At 55.3% G+C, this 16,094-nt stretch overlaps 2 protein-coding genes across 2 annotated transcripts in view; both read right to left on the bottom strand.

Moving 5' to 3' along the window:
• The window catches only part of Clasrp (CLK4 associating serine/arginine rich protein), a 21,490-nt gene that overhangs the window by 5,142 nt on the left and 254 nt on the right, over positions 1–16,094 (bottom strand). The window contains exons 2-12 of the mRNA XM_010623356.2: positions 15,278–15,405; positions 8,066–8,163; positions 7,531–7,632; positions 7,228–7,307; positions 5,119–5,203; positions 4,245–4,393; positions 3,479–3,575; positions 2,403–2,481; positions 2,252–2,325; positions 1,170–1,211; positions 1–198 (exon numbers count right to left, since the gene is read on the bottom strand). Of these exons, the coding sequence (XP_010621658.1) occupies positions 1–198; positions 1,170–1,211; positions 2,252–2,325; positions 2,403–2,481; positions 3,479–3,575; positions 4,245–4,393; positions 5,119–5,203; positions 7,228–7,307; positions 7,531–7,632; positions 8,066–8,163; positions 15,278–15,376 (1,103 nt within the window). The 5' untranslated portion in view covers positions 15,377–15,405. The remainder of the gene's footprint in view (positions 199–1,169; positions 1,212–2,251; positions 2,326–2,402; positions 2,482–3,478; positions 3,576–4,244; positions 4,394–5,118; positions 5,204–7,227; positions 7,308–7,530; positions 7,633–8,065; positions 8,164–15,277; positions 15,406–16,094) is intronic.
• The window catches only part of Relb (RELB proto-oncogene, NF-kB subunit), a 24,144-nt gene continuing 23,660 nt past the window's right edge, over positions 15,611–16,094 (bottom strand). Inside the window, exon 15 of the mRNA XM_033766001.1 lies at positions 15,611–16,053. Within this exon, the coding sequence (XP_033621892.1) occupies positions 15,611–16,053 (443 nt within the window). The remainder of the gene's footprint in view (positions 16,054–16,094) is intronic.

Here is a 16,094-nt window from a genome sequence, read left to right as displayed (position 1 = left end):
CGTCCCGGTGCGGGGCCGCCAGCCTGGGGGGGTGCGGGGGGCTTCCCTGTGGCGGCCCCTGATGCAGCGGCCGCAGCAGCTGCAGCTGCCTCCTCATCGCTGCCCCCAAAACTGGTGATGAAGGTGATCTTCTCCTCACGACCTGGGCTTGGTGAGCGGGAGCGGGAGCGGGACTCAGAGCTGGATTCCGAAGGTGACCTGAGGGGGACCAGAAGAGGCCGCTCAGGACTGGGGCCTGACCCACAGGGCAGACACCGTGGAGCCCACCGCGGAGCCCGGGTGAGCCAGCCCCAGAACCTGACGCCCACCCCTTGGCCTTGCAAAGCAAGCAGGAAAGGAAGGTGCAACCTCTGGACTAACTTATGTGGCTTTTAAAAATGAAAGAGGGGCCAGGAATTTAGCTCAGTGGCACCACCCCTGCCTCGAAAGAGCAAAGTCCCAAGTTTGATCCCCGTACCAAAAAAAAGAAAAGGAGGAGGAGCTACCCACTCATGCTGGCCACTCTGTGTCTGGGTTTTCTGATTTCTTTTTTGTTGTTGTTTTGAGATAGTCTCACTAAGTAGTCCAGGCTGGTCTCAATTCACTATGCAGCTCAGGCTGGTCTCAAACTCTCAATTCCCCCTGCCTCAGCCTCCTGAGTGCTGGGACTACTGGCATGTGCCACCACTCCCAGACATTTCTGGTTATTTCTGAGCTGAGATTAAAGAGAACTTTTTGTATATGTGATACTGAAAGTTCAGCCCAGACGACCCTGGAAATCACTTACATCTTCAGTCCTTTTTAAATTATGTGACAGGATTTTATTAAGTTGCCCAGGCTGGGCTTGACCTTATAATAATCCTGCTGTCTCTGCCTCCCACAGTGCTGGGATTACAGGCCTGCCCTAACTGGGCCTAATTGGAGACTTGTGACCTCCAAGTCGCACCTTTCTTCCATATTTGATTGTTTTACCAGAAAGCTGGATTGTGCCTAACTTAGAAAAATAAAGCAAGCTCATATTGAAAACAACTTGGGAAAACACAAAAATGATGCCCGGCCATAACCGCCACAAATGGTATCGTGCAGTCTGTGGGTGGGGAAGGCCTAGGAGGGTGGGCTGCCTGCCCGCCTCACTACCCTGCCTCCTCTGTCGGAGCTCAGGGCTGCCTCTCCCAAGGGCTGGAACTCACCTCTTATAGGGGTCATAGGTGGGGCTGTCTCGGCGGGCATAGCTGTGGGGAAGATGGGATAGGACACGTGAAGGCCTGAGCTCTGAGCTGTTGCAGACCTGGGCCAGGCTCCCAACTGAGGCCCAAGCCCAGAAACCGACACATAAAGGGGCTGCATCCAAGTGTGAGCCTTGCCATGATTCCTCCATCTGTCCCTGCATCGGCTCTGTCCAAAGCATGGGCCCAGCAGCTCTATAATGTCCCAACCACTTGGAAACACGGCAACAGTACCTCAGGAGTCCTGGTCCTGCTAAGCTTTCTGACTGTGCTGTCTGGGCTGGCCCTGAAGTCTTCCCACCTCAGCCCCCTGGGCAGCTGGGTCTGCAGCTGTGTGCCCCACCACGCTCAGCTCCATGGAGTCTGTTGCTTGCCTACGTGCAAGGTACTAAGTGCTTTGTGTCTATTAACAACTGAATAGCCATGCATCACAGCCTAGGAAGTTGTTCACTCATAAAGGAGGAGCTGGGGTGGGAACCCAGGCCACACGGCTGCGCCTGTGCTTGTGACTGCAGTGACAGGCGGTGGGAGGACCGCGCTGGCTGCTCTTCCATCACACCTCCTACTCCAAACCCTGAGTGCGGTGCCAGTCCCAGGCCCCCTGCAGCCCTCCAACACCCCTTTAACAGAGAGGCAGAAGAGGCAGGGCTTTGTCCCAGCCACCAGGCCTGTGAGGCTTTCCCCATCTGCCCTCCTCTGTCCTGGCAGGTGATGGTGCCCCATTTTCAAAAGGAGGAAACAAGTTCAGCGACAGGAGCACTTCTCCAAACTGATGCAGGTGGTGGCTGAGAGAGGGACCAGGCCTTGTCTTCAGCCGCCCTGGCCGTAGCTCTGCACGCCCCGGGAGTGTGGCAGGGCCCTGGTGTGGAGCTGAGGAAGCAGCTGGGGAAAGTGTCCATACGCCCCGGAGGCCATTCCTACCGCTGAACTTCTGCTGCCTGGCACTAATGCCCGCTAGGACCTTTCCTCCAGCCGCGCCCTACCCCAGAAGAGCCCTCCAGGCTCTGAGCACCAGCCCCTCCCCGGAGCCCAGGGGGTTGCACTACCTGGGTGGGCTGATCTTGCGGCCCCTCAGCCGCTTCTCCCGGAACTCTCTCCGCTGGCGGCGAGAGCGACGGCCCTGGGCAGAGGGTGGAGGCTGGTGAGGGGTGCGCGGCCTGGGGAACGCCTCCACCCCTCACCCCACCTGGAACTCACCGAGTACATGGCTTTCTCCTCCTCCAGGGCCTTGGCGTGTTTGATGGCCTCTGCCTCCTCCTTGTCCTTCCGAAGCATCCTGCAGAGGAGGGTGAGATGCACCATGGAAGACGGCACAAGCCATAGGGCTCTGGCAAAGGCATCAAAGCAGGGAACCTCACGCATCCCATAATGTCTTGCTTTCAGACTAACACTGAGCACCTTCTGCGGGTCAGGTACTGGCTTGGGTACTAAGAACTCAGCACTGGACTCCCGGACCAAATAGGCTGACTCACTAGGAGAGAGTTGGACAGCGACCACAGTAATACAAGGTGGTCCGAAGAATCGTCAACCATGGAAGGGGGACCAGAAGTGCAAGCGTCTGGCAGAAGCAGTAGCTGCCCACTTTGGTGGGAGAGTTGGGGAGCGGTGCAGACAGCATGATGTCTAAGGAAAACCTGGGGAGCAGGCGGTGCAGACAGGGGGCAGTGAGCAGCAGAGTGAGGGCCTAGGCCATCTGAAGAGTGAGAAGGCCACCGAGGCTGGGGAGGGGGTGGGCAGAGCCGGAGGCCCTGAGGACAGGTGGGTCAGGCCGTGTGGCTGTGCTGAGGATGCTGGCTGCTCCTGAGAGGCTCAGCAGGGAGCGATGGGGCAGACGCCAAGGAGCTGCACCCCCAAAAAAGGGCCAGTGAACAACACTACTCCACTCAGGGGCATTGCCTACCCGCCCAGGTGCTGGGGACCGTCTGGGTTCACATTGCCCAGGTCACGGTGTACAGGGTGAGCTGGATAATTCTCGGGGCAGCCTCAGCTTCTTTTCTCTTTCCATTTCTTTCTTTTTTTTCTTTTCTTTTAAGACAGAGTCTCGCTATGTAGTTCAGGCTGGCCTTCAACTCACTATGCAGCCCCCAGACTGGCCTTCAACTCAGTGATTTGCCTGCCTCAGCCTCCCAAGTGCTACAATTATAGGCTACACACCACTATGCCCACCTCAGCCTGTTTCTGAACAAAATAGGGTCACCCGTGTCCACCTGCTGGACTCGAAAGTAGAATGGCTGTAAGGACCAGGAGCGTGGACAGAAGCCAGGTGCCCTCACCTGACAAAGTCACCATCCGCCATGCCGTAGGTCGTGGCCTGTTTGTTGAGATCAGCCACCTGCTCCTGGTTCAGCTCATCCACATCCACCTCCACATCTGCACCAAGAGAAAGGCCATCAGAAGCCAGTGACAAGTGAGAGGATGGAGGAGCAGGGACCACACAGGGGAGGGGCAGGGCACCCCAGACCGAGCTGCCCGGAGGGAGGGCATGGTCAGGATGGCTCAGCTGGCTTCCCCCATCTGCCCTGGGCATGGCCAGGGTGAGCAAAACACTCAGGCAGCAGGGGCTGGAACGGGGCCTGGGTGGGGAAAGTGAGCCTTCAGAGGGAGGAGTGGATGGCGGATGGACAGACGGGTGCAGATGGAGGTGGGCGGCAGGCGTTTAGGAGCTGGCAGAGAAGGATGGGTGAGACGATGGCCCTGCCAAGAATGAATGAGCAGGTGCTGGCGGGTGCGAGCCGGCGGTCCGCTCAGCGGGTCTCTAGGTGGGAAGCGACAGGCAGGCTGGGCGACCGACGGCAGATGCAGAGGGAGAGGCAGGGTGAGGCTGACCCTAGTCCAAGAGGACAGAGCCATCTGAGGTGGGGAAGGGGTCAAACAGTGCCTACAAATGGGAAGGGAGACGGGAGGCAGCAGGAGGCTGGGCGCCCTGGAGCAGGGAGGGCAAGGAGGGGTTACAGCACGGGGAGCCCCAAAGGGAGAAGGACGAGACACAAAGACGATGCCCAGGGACTGCGAGAGGGGAGGGCAGAGAGGGGACCCCACCGATGTCGGGGATGACCTCATCTTCATCCGAATTGCTCTCCTCCTCTGCCGGTGACTCCTCCTCCTCCGGCTTCTCTGCCACCTTCTCTACCTCCGCCACCGTGCTGTCCTCATAGGTGTAACCAATGGAAGCCTTCTTCTCTGCCAACCTGGGACGGAGGAACCGTTAACCAACAGGGCCAGCAGAGTCCACTGGGGCCCACACCTGGCCTCTCAAGTCGGCTCCTGCCCACCACCAGCTCCTTCCCGTTCCAGGAGGTCCCCTTAGCGCACCCCGGCCCTCGGCGGCTCCTTACTGACTGAACTCACAGAGTACCGCTGGACTCATTTAGCTGCATTCCCTGCACCCGCCCTGTGCCACCCTTGGGCTGAAGCCAGGCCCCTATGCTCTTCAGGAGGAAAGGGCAGCTTGTCATTAGGGAGGCCTGGGGAGCAGCAGGAAAGAGCCACTGAGGGTGGTATCCAGGCCAAGCAAGGGCTTGAACCATGGTGCAGACACAGCGCAGCTGGCACGGCCACCTGCAGCAGGGCCAGGGCCCAGGGTGTACAAGGACAGAGGGGAGGAGACGCTAGGACGGGTGCCATACAGCTCAGTATCCTGCATCTCTCCTGGCTCCCAGTTTACAGGGCTCAGAGGGGATGTCCCTCCCAGGCCTCACTGCCAAGAGGGCACCTCCCCAACTCTGCAGATGAAAATGCAAGGAGAGCCATGAGTGAGCCCTGCCCTTCTCCCAGCTGCCTCCCTGGGCAGTGCCCCAAGTGTCCATGTGGGCCAGGCACGGTCCTCCACTCTGGACAGCGTACAGACGGCCATGTCTGGCAGCGCTCATGGCCCTCTCGTCCCCCACCACAGCACACCCGGACCCCGACTCACTTCTTCTTCTCATCCTCACTGGGTCTCTGGAGGCCTCCATACAACTCGTCAATGTAGATCTGGTATAGGCACTGCTCTTCTGAGACTGCAGTAGGCAAGAGGCATGCGGGTCAGGGTGGTGGGGACCCAGGGAATGCAGAGGGGGCAGGAGGGCAGGGACAACCCAAGCATAGCTGGGAGTGCAGTCCTGGGTTCCAGATGATCACATGTGCCGTCTGGGGGACACAGCCCTGGCTGTCCTACGCCCCCTTACCTGCCAGGGGCCTCGGTCAAGTGACTTCAGCCCCTGGGCCTGGGGTACTGCTACCGTTATTGCTATTACAGAAGCCTCTGACTGGACCCTTCCACACAATACGCCTGCCCTCTCTGGCTCAGTGGTTTGGGGTGTCTGGGCTCTCCCTGTCACAACTCCCACCTTGGGGAGTCAGTAATGGACTAAAGCCTTCCCTGATCCTCCATGCCATGAGACCCTGGCCCTGACCCACTGTGGGACCCTGCGTGAGTCCCCCACCTCCCTCTCAGCGAGTGTCAGCTTTCCCATCTGTGACGCCGATGGCTGGGCTAGTGTGCTGGGAGTGACAGGGCACAACCCAGGAGAGCCCCCCGGCTGCCTGCCCTAGCTATGGGGGCCTACTCCGTTCCTCTACAGTGCCCCCAATCCTGGGCTCTGCACACCACACTCGCCTAGAGCCCCAAGCCCACCTTTGCCTCTACCCTTCACTGACCCAGCCTGAGCCAGGCCTGCCTCCTGTCCTCAGGGCAGCACACACCTCTGTGATGACCCCGCCTTGGCTGTCTTTATACCACTCATGTGCTATGTGGTTGCTCCCTGTCCCCCACTGGGCCCGACCCCAGCGGCTCTACGAGACCTTGAGGAATGGCAAAAACAGTAGTACCAGTCAGGCATGGTGGTGCACGCCTGTAGTCCCAGCAGTCTGGGAGGTTGAAGCAGGAGGATCACAAATTCAAGCCCAGCCTGGGCAATTGAGCGACTTAGTGACTATCACAAAATAAAATATTTTACGGCTGGGATTTAGCTCAGTTGTACCATGTCTGCCTGGCAAGTCCAAGATCCTGAGTTTGATCCCCAGTACCAAAAAAAAAAAAAAAAATTTTTTTTTAAAGGGTTGGTGACATAGCTCAGTGTGAGTCCCTGGGTTCAGTCCCTATGTTCCCTTTGCTTTCTCTCTCGCCTTCCCTCCCCCTTATATACCATCTCACTGAACCCTTGCAACACCTCACAGGACACAATCATCACCACTCTTCAGGAGGACGCCAAGACCCACCAGGTTAGGGCTCAGTATGGACAAGCAGTGGAGGGCGTCACCCTTCCCTAACTGCCAGGGGAGCCCCCATCCCAGACAGGAGTGGTCAGCGATGTAGGGGACACCCCTGAGTCTCCAAGTCCTGTCTGTAATGTGCAGCCCTGCCCTGGCCCTGCTGGGTAGCTATGCAGGTGTAAGGGTATAATGGGGACAGAAAAGCCCAAGTTGGCCTCCCCTTGCCAGGCAAGCCCAGAGCAGATGGCTTCTTTCTCTCCAGCCTCTGCTATTTCATTTGTGAAAGGGTAACAGTGATAAGGCTGAGCCTGGAGAAGAATCTTGGATGGGTATAAACCCTTAGCAAACTGACAGGCACGGTCTAAGCATTCATTCCGTTCAGTCTGACCTCAGTCTTCCAGCGATGCTCCTGCCTCAGCCTCCTGAATGCTGGGCTCACAAGTGTGCAGCACCACGCCTGGCTTAAACATTCATCTCAAACAATAGAGATTCCCTTTCCCAACCAACCATCTCATCCATGCAGGCAGGGAAAACATACGTCTGCTTGCTATTCCCTTCTCCCCCTTTTTAAAGGAAAAGACCACAGAATGCGAACAATAGGGTGGAGGTAACCTTGAGAGGCATCTCTAATTCAGCAGCCACACCCTGTGCCAATTCCAGACACAAAGGCCCCAGAGGGAAGAGACACAGACAGACGAGTCCATGACACAGCTGAGGCCGGAACCCATGCCATTTATGCAGCACCTGGATAAAACTTCTCTTGCCAAACTTGTCTAGGTCTCCAGTCTCCAGGGCCCCCCCATTCCCCACTCCCCACCCTGTCACTCACTGCCGGCAAAGTCGTTCTGCACCAAGCCTCGGTAGCGCTCGTAGTTGCATTTCCGTTCGTCTGACTCCTGTTCTGGGGAGCTTTGGGAAAGTCAAGCTCTTGAGGTCAGAGGGAAAGGTGGATCTGCCCCAAGCCAGCAGGAAGGAATGAGGCACCCGGTTCAGGCTCAGGCAGGGAGGGAGTGGCGTGACCCTCAGACCTCGGCTCCCAGGTGGAGAGGTCCCTGCCTGCACACCTCCTCCCCAGCATGGTGACAGGCAGATGCTTTGGGTCCTTGGGCAGCTGCCCCGGGGTACAGCTTACATGGCGGTGAGCAGCGGGGGTGTGTAGTCAGGGATGTGATCTAGGTGGGCGCGTACATCGAAGCGGTCGATCATATTGCTGGTGTCCCCCTGCCAGGGCATCCTGGAACACGGACAGCGGAGCAGAAAAAGAAAGGTACTTGGGCTTTGCCCAGGACAGGCCACCTGTTCCCAACCACTCAGATGGGGGTCCTGGCCCTCAGCTCCTGTGATTCTCACCCATAGTGTGGCCTTCACCCTCATCCTGCTTTCAGAGCTGCAACTCCTGAATCGGGCTCCAGAGCCTGAGACAGGTCACCCTGTGTGACCACCAATTCTCCGGGCCACTCATGAGCCCAAGCTCCACCCTTCTGCTTCTGCGGGGCCTCTAGCCAGCTCACATTCTCCTCAGTCCAGCCTAGCACTCCGTCCCAACCCTGCCCAGTCTGCACAGCCTCTGTAAGTGCCTGCCTCCCAGGCAAGCCCTGCCTACACCCAAGCCTCTGCTGCAGAACCACACTACCCCTGGCCCCTCTGGTGGCCCACAGCAGTCTCACATGTTAACAGGGCTCTCAGCAGCCAGAGCGACAGCAGAATCCAGGTGCACCTTGCAAGCTCGGCCATGTACCTGCAGGAACTGGGCTGGGTCCTTCTTCTGCACAGCAAATGAGAAAGAGGTCACCACCCAGTGGAGCTCAACCTCAGCCCAGGGAGCAAACTTAGTGGCGAGCTGACCCCTGGCGTGGGGGCCACACCCCTGACCAAGGGGGGCCAAGCTGCTCAGCAGTGGGAGCTTAAGTAGCAGTCACCTGCCCTCTGGAGACAGGAACCTGTTTGCTCCCCAGGTGCTGGCCAGAGGCCCTGAGTGCTGGCCCAACCTTTAGCACAGCCAGTTTACAATGTGACCCCAACCTTCCCACCTCACCCAGAGCCATCCATTCAGAGGCAGGTATGAGCGCCAGCTTGTGGGACACCAGGACTCAGAAGCACAGCGAAAACTGACCAATACCCTTAACCACCAGGGAAATACCAACCAGAGCCACGAGGTACCACCTTACGTGCTCTCAGGGGGCTGGAATGCAAATGAGACAAGTACTGACAGGAATGTGGAGAAATTTAGTCCCTCAAAAAGTTAAACAGACCCAGGCATGGACCCATACACGTCTGTAATCTCTATTTCTCTGGAGGCTGAGAGAGGAGGATCAAAAGTTCGAGATCAGTCTGGCAACTTAGGAAGACTCTGTCTTAAAATAAAAAACAAGAACAGAAAAAAACAAACAAACAAGGCTGAGACTGTAGCTCTGTGGCAGAGACTCTTGAGTTCTACACTCAGTATGGAAGGAACAGTGGGAGGGAAAAGAATTACCAGATGCCCCAGCAATTCCACTCCTAGATACATACCCACAGGAAATGAAAACAGGTGCTCAAACTAGTATTTATACACGAATGTTCACAACAGCATTGTTTTAATTATGGAAAATGGAAACAATCCAAATGCTCATCAATGGATAAACAGCCGAAATGAGGCAGGCACATCTACACAAGGGAATATTACTCAGCCACAAAAAGGAATGAAGAAATGACACTTGCAGCAATCTGGATGGGCCTCAGAAAAATCATGTTAAGTAATGAAAGGCCAGTGGTGTAAATTCCATTTATAATGTGTCCAGAATAGACAACTGCAGGGAGACAGAGGAGATTTATACCAGCCTAGAGTCAAGGAGTTGGGAGAATGAGAAGTGACTGCGCATGGGCACAGGCTTTTTATGGGTGCAGGAGGATAATGAAAAGTTTCTAGAATTTGATTATAATGTTTGCATGACCTGTACTAAAATGCCCTGAACTGTACACATCATATGAGTAAACAGTGTAGTGTGGCAATTACATCTCGATAAAGGTGTTAAAAAAGAAAGAGGCTGAGGCACAAGGATCACAAGTGCAAACCCAACCCAAGCAACATAGTAAGACCCAGTCCTAAAATAAAAAAGTGCTGGGAATGTCAGTTCAGCGCCAAGGCCCTGGGTTTATCCTCAGTGCCAAAAGAAATTAAAATAATTTTTTGTGTGTGTTTTTTGAAAAAACATTTTTAAAGCACTAAGAATGCCAAGATAGGAGAGAAAGTAGAACATCCCAAGTCTGTGGCCATCAAACCTGAGCCCTGGCCAAAGAGGATCACAAGTCTTCATCCTCGCAAGAGCATTCGAGATAAAATCTGTGGCTCTCGGGGGCCAGGCCCTACCCACAGCAGAGGAGCTCAGGAGAGCTGTAGGAGGGGCTGCCGTGTGAACCACTCTGGGCCCCACACAGCACCCCAGTTCCAGCCCTCACCTGGCCCCCAGGCAGCACATCTCCTCCTTGGGCTCTGCTAAGCCCCTCTGTGGCCCCCCAGCACCTGCATACCAGGTGCTGGGCTCCTGCCCATCCTGCCCTCAGCGGGAAGCTAAGCACGGCTGCTCCCTCACTAATTTCAGCTCTTCCTAACGGACACTCTTCCCTCCACCTCCACTCCCTCTGCACTGACCCACCCCCCACTGGAACACAGGAACACCTACAGGAGGAGGTGGGGCCCAGCAGGAGTCCACAATGCTCCCCTTCCCACCCACCCCACCTCCATGCCCAGCACCAACCAGCCCGTCAGCCACATTCATGCCCCTCAGACCTAGAGAACCTAGGGAGATGGGGACATACACATCTGGACCATGGGGACCCCGACTCCCCACTCTACACTCACCGCCCCCCATCTCAGCCACACACACAGCACCTCTAACCCCTCAACACAGCATCCTAGGCTAAGAGGTCACCACCTCGCCACCTTCCCAGCTGCCCCCAGCCAAGCGCACCAGCCCCACAGCCAGGACTGAAGGGACACCACCTGCAGTTGGAAATCCTGCCAGGGTGCAGAAGCCCCCCCCCAACCCCCCAGGCTTGGCCTCAGAAACTACTGGGCTGGGAGTAAAAGCCAGAGTCCAGGCCCAGTTTTTCTGGGAAACAGAAAAGCCAGGGTATCGTACCCAAAGCCAGATACTGAGCTGTGTGTTGCTTGTAGGCCTCCTTGCTCTGCTCAAGCTTCCTTGCTGTTCTCCCAGGTTCCAAAGCAGGAGGCAGGGCCAATAGGGGGTCCCACTCGCCTGAGATCACACCAGCCACAAACAGAACCAGGGCTGAAACCCAGATGTGCCACACTCCAAAACTGAATCTTTTTAGGATTGGGCACAGTTGCACCTGTCTGTAATCACAGCATTCCGGAGGCTGAGAGAGGAGGATCCTAAGTTTGAAGCTAGCCTGGACTACACAAGGATCCTGTCTGAAAGAAAATAAAACAAAGCTGGGTGTGGTAGTGCACTCATGTAATACTAGCACTCAGAAGGATGAGGCAGGAGATCACCGCAAATTTAATGTCAGCTTGAGCTACTCAGTGACTTCAAGGCCAGCCTGAACTATAAAATGAGACACACCCCTCAAAAATGAAAATAATAATAGTAATAATAATTGCCGAGGTGTGATAGCACACATTTTGTAATCGTGGCACTTGGGAGGCTAAGGCATGGAAGGCTACGTGGTAAGAACCTATCTCAAAAAACAAACAAATGGATTGCTTTTTTATTCACTCACTTTTTTCAAATCTTACAGAGTAATTTTGTTTTCGTGCTTTAAAAAACACCACTTTGTTTTTTGTCTTGTAATTTAGTCCAGGCTGGCCTTGAACTCACTATGTAGACAAGCTGATTTCAAACTCCACAGTGATCCTCCTGCCTCAGCCTTCCGAGTGCTGGGATTAGAGTTGTGCAACACCATGCTCAGCTTTTTCATTTGTTCTTTCAGACCAGGCTATCAAGTTCAAGGCTAGCCTGGGCAATTTAGTGCAACCCCATCTCAAAATAAAAATAATAAAAAGGCTTGGGGGATGGAGTTCAGTGCTCCTTGGGTTCAAACCCTAGCACCTAGTCAGGGGTGCTGGCACACACCTGTGATCTCAGCAGTCCGGTGGCTGAGGCATGAGGATTACCAAGAGTTTGAGGCCAGCCTGGGCTATATAGTAAGTTCAAGGTCACTATGAACTACATAGTGAGACCATGCCTCAAACAAACAAACAAACAAACAAAATCCCCAGGATCTAAAAAGAAAAAAGATCCCTAGTCCCCTTTTTTCCACAAGTACTGAGGATTGAACCCATGGCCTGGTGCACAGTGGGCAAACACTCTACCACCAAGTTACATCCCACCCCACCCCACACTTTTTAAATTTTATTTTGAGACAAAATCTCAGAAAATAGCCAGTTGCCTAGGTTGCTCCAGAAGTTTGGACCCTCCTGCCTCAGCCTCTTGAGTAAGTGGGATTACAGGTATTCACACTGCTCCTGGGCTTAATCCCTTCTTAACTATTCTCCTGCCTTTAGCAGTCAGAAACCTATGGAAGGCTCTCATTCATTCACTGGCGAGACTGCTCAGCAGGTACTTACTGTGTGCTAGGTCCAATGCTGGGGGAGAGTGACAGGCAGCCAGGGCCCTGGCCTCACAGACCCACAGGGGGACGACACAGTGCAAGAGGGCTGGGATGCCTGAACCTGCTGAGGAGTCAGCAGCACCTTCCTGGAGGAGAGACCTGCTTATTCCCCAAGCCACTGATGAAAGAATAAAGTGGACAAGGACGGGGCAACGCCAGAACCAGAGTCAGCTAGGGACTGAAGAGATGTCAAGGACCAGCCGGGAACACACACTCATCTGGATCGCTGCAGTCACCCTGAGTCCCTATCTCGGGCCAGGAACAAGACCTGGGCCGTGTGAACAGCCTCATCCCCCGCTCAAAGCAGCCAGGCCAGTGCTGCCATCTCTGCGGCTTGGCGGCTCCCATCTGCATGCGGATCACGTTCCCCATCTGCATGGGGACACTGGCTGCCTGTACCAGCCCGCGCCACAGAGAGCCACAGAGTCCTTTCAAAGGTCTCCGTGTCTCCCAGTGAGAGGGGCTGGATGTCACCCCATCCTGAGAGGAAAATACGCTGGGAGGTTCCCTGCTAACTAGGCCTCCTGAGCCACCAACTCCAGCCTGCCTTCTTTCATGCCATCCATCGGCCCCAACCCAAATTCCAGTTCCTTCCAGCTCTAAAAATGCTCACAAGAGCTGATATTTATTTCTGGGGCAAGCGGTGTCCCACGTAGGTGTACACTTGGGTCTGTTGCCCCGCCTTCCAACAAGCCTGTGATGCTGCTGCTCCCCTCCCCCACTAAGGGCCACCAAGCCCCACTCTCCCTGCTGCAGCAGTGACAGAACTCACCACACTTAGACCCAACCAGAACAACATTTACAGCTCTGAGCTGACTTTATGGACAGTGAGATATGATCAGAGGCTCCTGAGAAAGCATTTAAAAGTACCCTAACAGCCAGCACGGGCACCCTTGCTCCTTTCCCTCCCTTCTTCTCTGCTGGGTGCAGTGAAGACCTGATGGCTAGAGAGAGCTTCAGCAGCCCTTCGAGACCGAGACAGGTGTGGTTAGAGAAGCTGTACCCAGCAAAAACAGGAGTGGCTCAGGTGCTGAGCAGAACTGGCTGCCTCTGGGCTTTTCTGTGAGTCAGAAGTAAAGTTTATGTTGTGAAAGCTTCTGATGTTTTAGGTATGTGTTACGCTCAAATGTGACATGTCACGTCACTTCACGAGCAGAAGGGCAAGCAAGGCTCAGGGAGACGGTCTCTGGTCCAAGTCACACAAGATGGAAGCAGTTAGAATTTGAACTCAGAACCTAAAGACTCTAAGCTACAAGAACCTAACCGTACAAGCTTCTTCACCTCTCCTCGCCTGTACTTCTGCAAAGTGAGGACCAGGTGGACAGCAGGGAGGTCAGGCTTGGGCACACATGCAAAGTGCACGGCTGCGCCGGACATGAGTGCTGAGCCCTCGCTCCCCTGTACATGGAGACACTAAGAGTGGCCTCCTGGTCTGGGGTGAGGACTGGAGGAAGCAGATACACTCTGGGTGCTGAGCACATCCGCGACTACATGAGCCACGATCCTCAGCTGCACCTTCTGCACAGGAGCAGCAAGAGCCACCTGTCAGGCCCGCTCACAGGGCGAGGAAGGAGATGTCAAGGTGGCGGGCACTGGGCCCAGGACACCGTGTGCCTTGATAAGTTGTGGCTCTTCACACCTGAGCACAGTGTATCCCCTCAACTGTGACCCAGGCTCTGTCCTCAAGGTCACATTACAGTTATCCCGATGGCACAGAGATGGGCTCTCCCTTTAACCAGCAGCTCCTTCCCGGATGACAGAGGCAAAAGAGAAGCTCATGAAGCTTCCTCTTCTGCAGAGTGGGGCAAGAGCAGCCTGTCTCACAGGTGACTGTGGCATTCAAAAACATCCATGCATCTAAGCCTTTCACACAGCCTGTGCTGGAGCCGTTGACATTTTGCTGTCTTCATCGGTTTCTTTAAGTAGTATTTGTTGGGCTCACACACAAATGTGACCTAAACATATCTAGCCCCCAATCTCAAAGGACTGGGCGTGTGTGTCTGTGTGTGCACGTGTGTGTGGATTTATAGGCCTGTTTTATGTATCTATACCTCAAATACGTTACACTTCACAGAGGAAGAGGTACAGTGGCATTTACAGAGGATACCTAACTTAGTCTGGGGGCCAAGACTCCCCTGCTACCTGAGATCTGACAAGGAGCAGAAGCTAACCAGGCACAGGCAAAGGTCCTGCAAAGGCCCTGTGGCTGAAGAATGCTGGTATCAATGCAGGAATAGTAAGGAGATCAGATTGACTTGAGCAAGGAACCTCGACAGAGTGGAGAGGCAGGAGTCTGGAGGAGGGGCAAATGCCAGGCTGTGAGGGCTGGAGCGGTAGCTGAATGGCTGTTTGCCTAGCATGGAAAACAGCCCTTGTAGGCTATAGTGAGCTCCGGTTTTCACCCAAAGGCACCAAAGAACCACAGAATACTGAGCAAGGAGGGAGGAACAAGGCAGCTTTGCGCTTCAGAAAGCCCTCTCCAACCCCATGAAAAGGATGGGCTGGGAGGGACAAAGACAGCCCGGAGAGCAGGGAGGAGGCTGGGAAGTGACACCAGAGCAAATGGCGACGTCTACACAAACATCACCTACCAGAACTCAGCCTGGTAAGCACCGACCGTGGCACCATTTCAACCTGGGGTCCCAAGGACAAGTGGAAGTTAAACAGGTGGGGGGACGCATCGAAGACCAAAACACTGTTGTAGCAGAGACGCGAAAGGCCAGGGGAGCTGTCTATGAAAGCAGCTGAGAGGCTGGCAGAAGCCGGGTCACAAGGGTCTTTCAGGCCACAAATGTCTTTTAGGCCACAGCTTGGAATCTTGATTTTTTAAATTTTTTCTCCAAGAGCAACCGAAGTATCAAACAGAAAAGGCAAGTGGCCAGGGTCACTTAACCACTACTGATGGCGCTGCTATCAGTGATGGCCCAAGCATACCCCAAGGGTGGCTAAGTTCTTCTGGGCCCTGGGCACCACAGCAAAAGGCAGCACGGTGCTCTGGAGGAGGCTGGCCTTGTTCGGACTGCTCAGAGGGTTACAAGGTCTCCCTCTTTACTGCTAACACCAGATCCGCACTCCAGGGCATCACCAAACAGTATGCTGCAACAGAGCCCCGCAGATCCATGCTCAAGAAACAATTAGAGATAATTCCCCTGAGGAAACAGAGCTCTAATCCTGGCATACTTCCGAGCACAGATTCTACCTGGCTGAATGACCAGGGCCCCAACCGCTGGAGACTCTCCCAGCCCAGGGAAACGCGGGTCACTCACGATCTTCTCATAGTACTCCCGCCGCCGCTCTGCCCTCTTCTTATAGTCCACCATCATGCCTCGAAGCTTCCGCTCATGTTTCCGAGCTTCGTGCCACATTGTGATGAGGCCAAGCCGGGGGCCTCAACCTGGGGGGTGAGCCAGGGATGTCAGTCGGGCTGTAAAAGCCATATGGGCACAGTCACAGCCACCTAAGATGGGGACAGAGCTGACCCTAAATACCCTGTCTCTCAGCTTCGGGGAGGGGAAGTGAGGCTGCAGAATTGCGGGCCCGATGCTCAGGTGTATCCCTGACAACTCTGATCCAGTAGTTTCGGGGCGTTCTAAAGATTCCTAAGTGACTCTGGGGCGAGGGAGGAGTGTCCCAGATGCCACGCGCTGGAGCCGGAATGAAAGACCCTCAGCAGCGAGAGCGGAGGCTCCAGGAAGCGGGAGAGCCGCAAAGGACGAAGATAGGGATGAAGGCCGAAGAAGGAAAGGCAAACTTTTTAGGAACCGTGTAGTGGTGTGCAGGTGGGCGCCGAGGGCAGGTGAAGCGCGTGGATGGAAAAGGACGCCGCTCGAGGGAGGTGGAACTGTGGAGGAGGCTGTCGGGAGAAAGCGGGGCTGGCGTGTGAAGACAGGGTCTGCAGCGGAGAAGGTATCCAGAAAAAGGAGGAGGAAGGCAGCGCGGGCCCGGCTCCTGGCCGGGGGTGTCGAGTCTGACGACAGGGACCGAGCTCGAGGGTTCGGACAGCGCTCGCGGAACAGGTCAGCGCCGAGCCCCACAGGGTAAACTGGGCCCACAGCGGGTCAGGGGCGCGGCCTGGGGCCCGTC

Source organism: Fukomys damarensis, unplaced genomic scaffold (assembly GCF_012274545.1).
Source record: "Fukomys damarensis isolate Sample0158 unplaced genomic scaffold, DMR_v1.0_HiC HiC_scaffold_19, whole genome shotgun sequence".
Classification (NCBI taxonomy): Eukaryota; Metazoa; Chordata; class Mammalia; order Rodentia; family Bathyergidae; genus Fukomys; species Fukomys damarensis.
The sequence above is the reverse complement of the archived record's forward strand: the minus strand, read 5'-3'. Positions and strand labels throughout refer to the sequence as shown.